The sequence below is a fragment of the Cherax quadricarinatus genome, chromosome 17 (genome assembly GCF_038502225.1).
Source record: "Cherax quadricarinatus isolate ZL_2023a chromosome 17, ASM3850222v1, whole genome shotgun sequence".
Classification (NCBI taxonomy): Eukaryota; Metazoa; Arthropoda; class Malacostraca; order Decapoda; family Parastacidae; genus Cherax; species Cherax quadricarinatus.
The window spans coordinates 48,113,159-48,125,679 of NC_091308.1; the positions used below are offsets into that span (position 1 = coordinate 48,113,159).

A 12,521-nucleotide genomic window follows, 5' to 3' on the forward strand; every position below is an offset into this window, starting at 1 on the left:
AGGGTTTAGTTTAATATCTTTATTATGCACCCCATACCCATCCTGTGGGCGGTAGTCAAAAGATTACAAAGGTACATAATGGGTCCAGGGACTGGACCCCAAAGTTATGATAGCTGAACTAGTTACAAAGGTAATGAACTCCTGGTAGATCTGGTCACAATCATGGCAAGTTACAAAGGTAATGAATCAGCCTCATTCCTATACATGGTTGCAGTCATGAATAAATTACAAAGTAATGAACCACTGATACGTCCACACCTGGTCACAATTGTAATGAGTTATAAATACAAATATTAAGTGGGTCATACACCCACACTAGCGCGCGCGCGCACATACACACACGAGGGCGTGCTGTGAGGGGAGGTGTGTAGACACCCTCGGACCTTGCCAAGGAAATCTGGAAACTTCAATGTACAGGTGGTATTCTAGTTTCTTTGTACAAACACATGATGCTCAGACATGTGAATGTTGTACACAGACATGTGAATGTTGTACACAGACGTGTGAATGTTGTACACAGACGTGTGAATGTTGTACACAGACATGTGAATGTTGTACACAGATGTGTGAATGTTGAACACAGATGTGTGAATGTTGTACACAGACATGTGAATGTTGTACACAGACATGTGAATGTTGTACACAGACATGTGAATGCTGTACACAGACGTGTGAATGTTGTACACAGACGTGTGAATGTTGTACACAGACATGTGAATGCTGTACACAGACATGTGAATGTTGTACATAGACGTGTGAATGCTGTACATAGACGTGTGAATGTTGTACACAGACATGTGAATGTTGTACACAGACATGTGAATGCTGTACATAGACGTGTGAATGTTGTACACAGACATGTGAATGTTGTACACAGACATGTGAATGGTGTACAGACATGTGAATGTTGTACACAGATGTGTGAATGTTATACACAGACATGTGAATGTTGTACACAGACATGTGAATGTTGTACACAGACATGTGAATGTTGTACACAGACATGTGAATGTTGAACACAGATGTGTGAATGTTGTACACAGACATGTGAATGTTGTACACAGACATGTGAATGTTGTACACAGACGTGTGAATGTTGTAAACAGATGTGTGAATGTTATACACAGACATGTGAATGGTGTACACAGACATGTGAATGTTGTACACAGACATGTGAATGATGTACACAGACATGAGAATGTTGTACACAGACATGTGAATGTTGAACACAGATGTGTGAGTGTTGAACACAGATGTGTGAATGTTGCACACAGACATATGAATGTTGTACACAGACGTGTGAATGTTGTACACAGACATGTGAATGTTGTACACAGACGTGTGAATGTTGTACACAGACATGTGAATGTTGTACACAGACATGTGAATGTTGTACACAGACATGTGAATGTTGTACACAGACATGTGAATGTTGCACACAGACATATGAATGTTGTACACAGACGTGTGAATGTTGTACACAGACATGTGAATGTTGTACACAGACGTGTGAATGTTGTACACAGACATGTGAATGCTGTACACAGACGTGTGAATGTTGTACACATTCAATGTTGTACACAGACATGTGAATGTTGTACACAGACGTGTGAATGTTGAACAGAGATGTGTGAATGTTGTACACAGACATGTGAATGTTGTACACAGACATGTGAATGTTGTACACAGACATGTGAATGTTGAACACAGATGTGTGAATGTTATACAAACATGTGAATGTTGTACACAGACATGTGAATGTTGTACACAGACATGTGAATGTTGTACACAGACATGTGAATGTTGAACACAGATGTGTGAATGTTGTACACAGACATGTGAATGTTGTACACAGACGTGTGAATGTTGTACACAGACATGTGAATGGTGTACACAGACATGTGAATGGTGTACACAGACATGTGAATGGTGTACACAGACATGTGAATGTTGTACACAGACATGTGAATGATGTACACAGACATGTGAATGTTGTACAGACATGTGAATGTTGAACACAGATGTGTGAATGTTGAACACAGATGTGTGAATGTTGAACACAGATGTGTGAATGTTGCACACAGACATGTGAATGTTGTACACAGACGTGTGAATGTTGTACACAGACATGTGAATGTTGAACACAGATGTGTGAATGTTGAACACAGATGTGTGAATGTTGCACACAGACATGTGAATGTTGTACACAGACGTGTGAATGTTGTACACAGACGTGTGAATGTTGTACACAGACATGTGAATGTTGTACACAGACGTGTGAATGTTGTACACAGACATGTGAATGTTGTACACAGACGTGTGAATGTTGTACATAGACGTGTGAATGTTGTACACAGACGTGTGAATGTTGTACACAGACGTGTGAATGTTGTACACAGACGTGTGAATGTTGTACACAGACGTGTGAATGTTGTACACAGACGTGTGAATGTTGTACACAGACGTGTGAATGTTGTACACAGACGTGTGAATGTTGTACACAGACGTGTGAATGTTGTACACAGACGTGTGAATGTTGTACACAGACGTGTGAATGTTGTACACAGACATGGGACTATTGGGAATGTATTAAACGAGGAAATATTATGATCAGATGTGGGAACATTGGATTAAGGCGTGGGAATGTATTTAGACGTGATAGGTTGAGTGATGAGGAAATTACTAATGACACACCTTCCACAGCCCTCACAAATACCCACACCCACACCCAGTACCTCTTACCCACACCCACATCCGGTACCTCTTACCCACACATCAAAGGGCTCTCACCATTAGCAGCCAGAGCGACGACAGCGTGTGCAGTGCCTGAGAGATGGGTGGGGAAGGACTCTGACGCCACGATGCCGTAGATGGAGATTGGTCCGTACATACTGGCACCCAACACCATGCCAACAACTGATACCACTGCCTGTGTAACACATGACAACGTTATACCGAGTTATCACTGGCTATTGACAACATGCTAACCACTGACACCACCACCACCTGTGTGACACAAGACAACGCTACAACACAACATTGTACCTAGATGCTGCAACACTAGCAAGTTACTAAAACACTGAAGTAGTTAGTGTAAAACAAGGTGCAACACATACCTGGGAGGTGTGAGGAGTGAGGGAGGCTCGCATCACGTGTACACCAGCAGCACAAGTCACCATGAACGTAGCAGCCACCATCAGCCTCGCGTTACCACGAGTCTTCACCTGATCCACGAAAAAATAACATAATTGAAGAAAATATGTAAAACAGATATAGAAATATAATTAAAATGTGACTACTAAAGATGTGGATAATTCATGAGGTATGAGAAACTTCACAGATATTAGAGCTAGAAGTACAGAGAAAGTTAGATAACAGTAAGTTGTTATGGGACGAAATTCTAGATATGAAAATGTTGTGATAATGGGAGATTTTAACTTTAGACAAATTGATTAGAACAATATGACAAGAAATCTTGAGTTTAGTGACTTTCTTGATACGGTTCAGGATTGCTTTTTAAAATAGTTAGTGACAGAACCAACTAGAGGAAACAATCTGCTTGACTTGGTTCTTGCCAACAAAGATTCACCAATTAATAATCTTGAGGTTAATGATGAGCTTGGGGAAAGTGATCACAAATCACTTAGTTTCAATATATCATGGAATTACCCAGATAACTGCAGTCAAATCTCTGTCCCAGATTTTCGCTTGGCCGACTTCATGGGACTGAAAAATTACCTGGGTGGGCTAAATTGGGATGTCCTGACTATAGGTCAGGTAGGTGATCTTGGTTGCCTATATGACGTTTTTCAGAGCATAGTTCTAGCTGCCCAGACAACTTTTGTTCCGAGTAGGGAAATTAGATCTAACAAAAATGACCCCAAATGGATGAACAATAGATTAAAACATCTCATTGGTCAAAAGAGAGGCATTTTTAGGTGTATCAAAAGAGGGGATGGGCAGTTAAGAAATCAATATATTCAATTAAAGAGAGAAATAAAAAAAGGAATAAGAAAAGCAAAAAGGGATTATGAGGCTAAGGTCGCAAGGGATTCAAAGACTAACCCAAAAGGGTTCTTTCAGGTATACAGAAGTAAGATTAGGGACAAGACTAGCCCACTTAAGAGTAACTCTGGTCAGATCACTGACAGTGATAAGGATATGTGTGAAATTCTCAATACCTACTTCCTCTCAGTTTTCACCCAGGAAAATACTAGCGATATTCCTGAAATAATAGATTATGTAGAACAGGATGATAATAAACTATGCACGATTGCGGTAACTAGTGACATGGTCCTCAGACAAATAGAGAAACTAAAACCTAACAAATCCCCAAGCCCTGATGAACTGTTTGCAAGGGTGTTAAAGGAATGTAAAGAGGAACTTAGCATACCTTTGGCTAATCTTTTTAACATATCACTACAAACTGGCATAGTGCCTGATAAGTGGAAAATGGCAAATGTAATACCTATTTACAAGGCAGGTGACAGGTTCTTGGCTTCGAACTATAGTGGGAAAATTTATGGAATCAATAATTACCGAGGCAATTCGTAGCCATCTTGATAGGCATAGATCAATGAATCTTAGCATGGTTTTACAAAGGAGCGTTCCTGTCTTACGAATTTATTAACTTTTTTCACTAAGGTATTTGAGGAGGTAGATCATGGTAATGAATATGATATTGTGTATATGGACTTCAGTAAGGCTTTTGACAGAGTCCCACATCAGAGACTATTGAGGAAAATTAAGGCACATGGAATAGGAGAATTTTTTTCCTGGATAGAGGCATGGTTGACAAATAGGCAGCAGAGAGTTTGCATAAATGGGGAGAAATTAGAGTGAGGAAGCATCACAAGCGGTGTTCCACAGGGGTCAGTGTTGGGCCCCCTGTTGTTCACAATCTACATAAACGACATTGATGAGGGCATAAAGAGCGACATAAGCAAGTTTGCCGATGATAGCAAAATAGGCTGTCGAATTCATTTTGACGAGGACATTAGAGCACTCCAGGAAGATTTGAATAGACTGATGCAGTGGTCGGAGAAGTGGCAGATGCAGTTTAATATAGACAAATGCAAAGTTCTAAATGTTGGACAGGAAAATAACCATGCCACATACAAACTAAATAATGTAGATCTTAATATTATGGATTGCGAGAAAGATTTAGGAGTTCTGGTTAGCAGTAATCTGAAACCAAGACAATAGTGCATTAGTGTTCGTAATAAAGCTAACAGAATCCTTGGCTTCGTATCAAGAAGCATGGATAATAGGAGTCCCCAGGTTGTTCTTCAACTCTATATATCCTTGGTTAGGCCTCGTTTAGATTATGCTGCACAGTTTTGGTCACCGTATTACAGAATGGATATAAATGCTCTGGAAAACGTACAAAGGAGGATGACAAAGTTGATCCCATGAATCAGAAATCTTCCCTATGAGGATAGACTGAGGGCCCTGAATCTGCACTCTCTAGAAAGGCATAGAATTAGGGGGGATATGATTGAGGTATATAAATGGAAGACAGGAAAAAATAAAGGGGATGTAAATAACGTGCTGAAAATATCTAGCCTAGACAGAACTCGTAGCAATGGTTTTAAGTTGGAAAAATTCAGATTTAGGAAGGATATAGGAAAGCACTGGTTTGGTAATAGAGTTGTGGATGAGTGGAACAAACTCCCGAGTACAGTTATAGAGGCTAAAACGTTGTGTAGTTTTAAAAATAGGTTAGATAAATGCATGAGTGGATGTGGGTGGGTGTGAGTTGGACCTGATTAGCTTGTGCTACTAGGTCAGTTTCCGTGTTCCTTCCTTAAGTGAATGTGACCTGACCTGACTAGGTTGGGGCATTGGCTTAAGCCGGTAGGAGACTTGGACCTGCCTCGCATGGGCCAGTAGGATATTTTTATCACGCTATTTACATCCCCTTTATTTATTCCTGTTTTCTTTTTATACACCTCGATCATATCCCCCCTAATTCTACGTCTTTCGAGAGAGTGCAGATTCAGGGCCTCAGTCTATCCTCGTAGGGAAGATTTCTAATACATGGGATCAACTTTGTCATCCTCCTTTATACGTTTTCCAGTGCATTTATATCCATTCGGTAATACGGTAACCAGAACTGAGTAGCATAATCAAAATGAGGCCTAACCAAGGATATAAAGAGTTGAAGAACAACCTGAGGACTTCTATTATTTATACTTCTTGATATGAAGCCAAGGATTCTGTTAGCTTTATTGCAAACACTAACGCACTGTTGTCTTGGTTTTAGATTACTGCCTACCAGAACTCCTAAATCCTTTTCTCAATCAGTAGTATTAAGATCTCCACTATTCAATTTATAAGTGGCATGGTTATTATTCTGTCCAACATTTAGAACTTATGATGACATTTCGGTCCAACTTGGACCATTTACAAAGTCACACTGACGAAAAGGAGAGAAGGAGGGAGTACACATAGGCCAGGAGGTGGTAGTGGAGGTTGAAGGTAGTATTGTGGAGGTGGAGCCAGTCAAATACTAAGAAAGAGGAGCACTGCAAGGGAGCTAAGGGCCCACAGAGGGTAGGAGCAAGAATGCAATACCATTCCAGTCACTGTATTGTGCCTTTTTTGTTATTGTTATTACATATTTTTGCGACAATGAGAATATGGATATATAAAGTGGCAGGTAGAATGATGAAGGGACACAGAACTGGTTTTAGCTGAGGTTTAAAATCATAAAACAATTAAGAAACAATGAGTATACGGGGATAAGAAACTTGTTAACATTTATGACTTTGTAAAGGTATATAATAACAGGATGGACAGAGAAACAAAATGGCAGGTACTGCACGTGTATGGAACAAGAGTTAGCTTACTAAAACCTGTAACCAGTTTTTTTGGTTAGGATAAGTAGGCAACAAGGCCTTGTAAAAGTGGACCTGAGACTGGGATGTGTAATGTCACTCAGGCTGTTGAATTTGTTTAGAGATGAGCTCATAAAAGAAGTGAATACTAGAGTGATAATGAGAGACGTAGGCTTGTAAAAATGAAGAATCTTATATAAAGTGGGAGTTGTCGTGAATTATGGATATTTGTACCACACGTCTCATGAATCATGGATGTTTGTACCACGTCTCATGAATTTATTTATTTATTTATTTAGTAATTTTAGCATACATACAGAGGTACAAAAAAAATACAGGTAAGAGCAGCATGCCAAAGCCACTTATATGCATAGCATTACGGGCTGGCTTAAAATTAACTTAAGATTAACTAAGCAATGATGAAATCAGTGATAAAACATTATTGTAAACAGATAACTATAAAGCACAAGTGAGTATTACAAAGACAGGTCATATGGCTGCATGCATTGTTGTACATTCAGTCGAATGGAGTATTCTGTTAGGTAGTGTATTTAAAAAAATAATAAAGTTAGATTGGGTCCTAGGTTTAACATTTGTGTGATATAATTGTGAGTAACATATAGGGTATACAATTTATAAGGTTCAGTTATTCAGTATTTATTTGGTTTTGAGTGAGTAAGTGATCTTTGAGAAGAGACCTGAATTTATAAACAGGTAGTGTTTCTTTTATATTTACAGGTAATGAATTCCAGATTTTAGGGCCTTTAATGTGCATTGAGTTTTTGCATAGCGTGAGATGGACACGAGGAACATCAAAGAGTGATCTGTGCCTTGTGTTATGGTCATGTGTTCTGTTGAGGTTGGCAAGGAGATGTTTGAGGGGAGGGTTAATATCAGAGTTAAGTGTTCTATGTATGTAATAGGTGCAATAATAAGTATGGATGTTTTGTATGGTGAGTAGGTTTAGTGTTTTGAATATTGGTGGAGTGTGTTGCCTGTAGTGAGAATTTGTTATCATTCTAACTGCAGCCTTTTGTTGGGTAATTAGTGGTCTGAGATGGTTAATTGTTGTTGAGCCCCATGCACAAATTCCATAGGTGAGATAGGGGTAAATAAGAGAGTGATAAAGGGCCAGGAGGGCTGACTGTAGAACATAGTACCGTATCTTCGATAGTATGCCTACAGTCTTGGAAATTTTCTTAGAAATTTGTTGTATATGTGTATGAAATTTGAGTCTATTATCAAGGTGGATTCCTAAGAATTTTCCCTCTGTTAGCTTTGTGATAGGTGATCCGTTTATCATTATGTTAAGAGGGACATCTGTATCTCTGTTACCAAACTGAATGAAGTAGGTTTTGTCAATGTTTAGTGTAAGTTTGTTAGTCCTCATCCAGGTAGATATTTTCTGTAAATCGGTGTTTACAGTATTGGCTAGCATGACTGGGCTCGGGTGAGAGAAGACGTATGTAGTGTCATCTGCAAATAGTGTGGGTTTGAGTAATTGCGAAGCATTTGGTAGGTCATTTATGTATAGGAGAGAGAGAAGAGGGCCAAGGACACTTCCCTGTGGGACACCATCTGTAATTGGTTGAGCGGAAGAGCTTGCCCCATTTGCATACACATACTGGCTTCTGTTGCTGAGGTATGACTTGAGGTAGTTGAGGGAGTGCCCTCTAATACCATAGTGTGACAATTTTACGTGGAGCAAGTCATGGTCAACTGTATCAAAAGCTTTACGTAAGTCAATGAAGATCCCCAGTGGGACTTCTTTTTTCTCTATTGCAGTGTATATATGTTCTAGCATGTGTATAATAGCATCATTAGTATTTTTATTAGGCCTGAATCCAAATTGGCAGGGGTTGAGAATGTTTTGGGAGATGAGGTAGGAGTAGATTCGTTTATGAATTAATTTTTCGAAGATTTTTGAGAGAGGGTGTAAATTGGATATTGGCCTATAGTTATTCAACTCTGTTTGGTCTCCTCCTTTATGGATCGGGGTGACCCTTGCTATTTTGAGAGCTGTAGGGAAGGTGGAGGATTCAATGGATTTGTTAAAGAGTGTTGCAATGATTGGTGATAGTACTTGTGACACTTTTTTGTATATAAAGGGTGGTAAGGTATTTAAATCTCCTGGATGTTTGTACCACACGTCTCATGAATCATTGATGTTTGTACTACACGTCTCATGAATCATGGATGTTTGTACCACACGTTTCATGAATCATGGATGTTTGTACCACACATTTCATGAATCATGGATGTTTGTACCACACGTTTCATGAATCATGGATGTTTGTACCACACATCTCATGAATCATGGATGTTTGTACCACACGTTTCATGAATCATGGATGTTTGTACCACACGTCTCATGAATCATGGATGTTTGTACCACACGTTTCATGAATCATAGATTTTTTGCAACTTAGAAGGGATAGAATACAAAAAGAATGGAAGCCTGATGTCTAATACAATGATACTGGTGGAATAAAATGATGGTGATGTATAATACAATAATACTGGTGGTGGAATACAATGATACTGATGTATAATACAATAATACTGATGGTAGAATAGGCCTATCTAATACAAAAGTTGAGGTAAAACAGAAGACTGTTTATTGAAGTTGAAAGTGGAATAAAATTGTACCGCACTAACTTAGAGCAAAACTGAACTGTGTCTGTTGCAGAAGTTGAGGACAGAATAAAGCTGTCTGTTGCAGAAGTTGAGGACAGAATAGAGCTGTCTGTTGCAGAAGTTGAGGACAGAATAGAGCTGTCTGTTGCAAAAGTTGAGGAGAGAATAGAGTTGTCTGTTGCAGAAGTTAGGACAGAATAGAGCTGTCTGTTGCAGAAGTTGAGGACAGAATAGAGCTGTCTGTTGCAGAAGTTGAGGACAGAATAGAGCTGTCTGTTCCAGAAGTTGAGGACAGAATAGAGCTGTCTGTTGCAGAAGTTGAGGACAGAATAGAGCTGTCTGTTGCAAAAGTTGAGGAGAGAATAGAGTTGTCTGTTGCAGAAGTTAGGACAGAATAGAGCTGTCTGTTGCAGAAGTTGAGGACAGAATAGAGTTGCCTGTTGCAGAAGTTGAGGACAGAATATAGCTGTCTGTTGCAAAAGTTGAGAGTAAAGTATGACAAAGTCCATTAAAAAATCTGAGAACAAAACTGTCTATTGCAGAATTTAGGAAGAGAATAGCACTGTGTGTTGGGTAGGTTAGAACAGAACAGCCCCGCAACTACTGCAGAAACTGAGAGCAGAATAGTTTTGTCTAATGCAGAAGTAGAAAGTAAACTAGCCTTGTATCTACTGCAAAGGCTTTGAGTAGTATAGCAATGCTTCTATTGCAGACTTTCAAGCAGAGTAGCACTACATCTGTAAGAGAAGCTGAGAGTAAAATAGCCCAGTGACTGAAAAAAGGTGATAACAGAAATCTATCATGGAATTATGAACAGATTCGTTCTTTATCTTTACAGTTGGGAGCAGAATAGCTGTCTATAAGAGACATTGAGCAGAGTCGCTGCCTGTGATATACCTGGGTGTTAGTCGACTGGTGTGGGTCGCATCCTGGGCACAAAATTGACCTAATTAGCCCAAAATGCCCTGCATAACAAGCTTTCTCTACGGTAGCATGTCCCAATGGAAATAAGTCACTCTGTCTGACTTTTTTGGGTTATCCTAGGTTCTCTACACATATGCTGCTATGTATGATAATTCTATGTAACTGTATTTGTGTATACCTGAATAAACTTACTTACTTACTTACTTACTGATGTCAGCTAGGCCTGTATACCTTGTACATGTATACTTGTAAAAATAAAAGTTTATTATTATTATATACGAGAGGATGCAGTACCTTTCTGACCATCTTGTCAGTGAGCAGACCAGCCAGGATGCCCCCGAAGAAGCCGCCAGTCTCCATGGCGCTGGTGAAGGAACTAGCTGTAGACACACATAATTGTTATTAATGATGGATAATCGATAAATCACATTGCACGAATGAGTTATCATTAAGGTAGGATAAACACTGATTTATGTGCTGTATAAATATAAACCAGGGAAGGAGTAGGGTTTGAACCTTCATCCATTCCCTGGTTTGTTTACAATGTTTAATTATGATTTATTGAGTTATGTAAATATGTCATCATTAATAAGGCAGGATAATTATTATTATTATAATCAGGGGGAAGCGCTAAACCCGTAGGATTATACAGCGCCTGTGGGGAATGTGGAAGGTATTCCGGTTTAATTTAGGGAACTGGAGCACAGATCCAATTCCCTAGATCAAGAGCCCCTCACCAGCATCACGGAACCTCTCTTGAGATGTAAGGCACGATAAATGCTATCTCGGGAACACGTTATCACTGAGTCATAATGATTAATTTATGGGTTAAATAAACAGGTTATCATTAAGGTTAGATTAGCAGTAACTTACATAACAGATAAAAACAACAAAAGAGGCCTAGAGAGTACTTAAAGCATATCTTATCTTATACCAGGAAGTTAAGGAACGCTAGGTCACTCCAGTGACAAATAATGCAAATATAAACTACAGGATATAAGTAAAGTACTTAAATTACTGGGAACGGTTGAAGTTCCTTAACCTGTACTCCCTGGAACGCAGGAGATGCAACATCCCCCCCAATGAAAAGCAGGGGCGCCATGAATATGCTACGAGACAATAAGTGTCTGGGGCCCAAGACCGTTCAACTGCCTCCCAGCATACGTAAGGGGGTTTACCAATAGACCGCTGGCTGTCTTTAAGATGGTGCTGGACAGGCACCTAAAGTCAGTACCTGACCAGCTGGGCGGTGGTTCGTAAGTCGGTTTGCACTTGGCCAGCAGTAACAGCCTGGTTGATCAGGCCATGATCCACCACGAGGCCTGGTCACAGACCGGGCCGCGGGGGCGTTGACCCCTGAAACATCCTCCAGGTATACTCCAGGGTATTTACTTCGGAGTTGCAAGTATATACTAACATGCAGACTTACGCAGAACAACCACGGGGGGTGCTGAATATCTCTAGGCCTTTTGTGTTACAATCAACACATCTTCAGGAGCTTGTAATGTTGCAGAAATGAGTAGGAAGTCATTTCGTTCCTTGAATGACTCTACCTGGACTTCCTACTCATTTTTGCAACATTGCAAGCTCCTGAAAATGTGTTGATTGCAAAATGAGAAGCCTAGAGCTATCATTCTTGTATCACATGTTCCCTATTACTGCATGCAGACTTATTTACAGTATGGAAGACTAAATATCTTTCAAGGTATGAAGCAATACATGCCGTCACAGAGAATGAGGGAGACTACCTGGTGAGTGAACCTCTCTCTCACCACCACACCTTGAAGAAAACCCGAGTGTCTCACCTTGCATCTGGGACCGTCCCAGCTCAGCCATGAGGAAGATCTGTCCCCAGTCTGAGAGTGCAGTCTTAGTACAGAAGACCACCAGGTAGCAGGCAGCCACCAGCCACAGGAATGGTGATGATGCTAACTCCTTCACAGTCATCTTCTCACTCTCATCGTTCTCTGTAATATAACCATATTACTTGTACAAGAAATGCCGCTTGTGATCCCTCAGCCATGATCTTTCTAGTGTTAGCGAGTAATGTAATATGGGAAGTACCTCTGTGGTTGTATGATTGGTCAAAAACTTAACAAATAAGTTACTTCTGACTTTTTT

General features: G+C 39.9%; 1 protein-coding gene across 3 annotated transcripts in view; it reads right to left on the bottom strand.

Moving 5' to 3' along the window:
* Positions 1 to 12,521, bottom strand: part of LOC128686492 (glucose-6-phosphate exchanger SLC37A4) — a 98,727-nt gene that overhangs the window by 3,997 nt on the left and 82,209 nt on the right. For all 3 annotated transcript variants that reach the window (XM_053773451.2, XM_053773452.2, XM_053773450.2), the window contains 4 exons: positions 12,206 to 12,367; positions 10,695 to 10,780; positions 3,117 to 3,224; positions 2,791 to 2,929 (listed from right to left, as the gene is read on the bottom strand). In XM_053773451.2, coding sequence (XP_053629426.1) covers positions 2,791 to 2,929; positions 3,117 to 3,224; positions 10,695 to 10,780; positions 12,206 to 12,367 — 495 coding nt within the window. The remainder of the gene's footprint in view (positions 1 to 2,790; positions 2,930 to 3,116; positions 3,225 to 10,694; positions 10,781 to 12,205; positions 12,368 to 12,521) is intronic.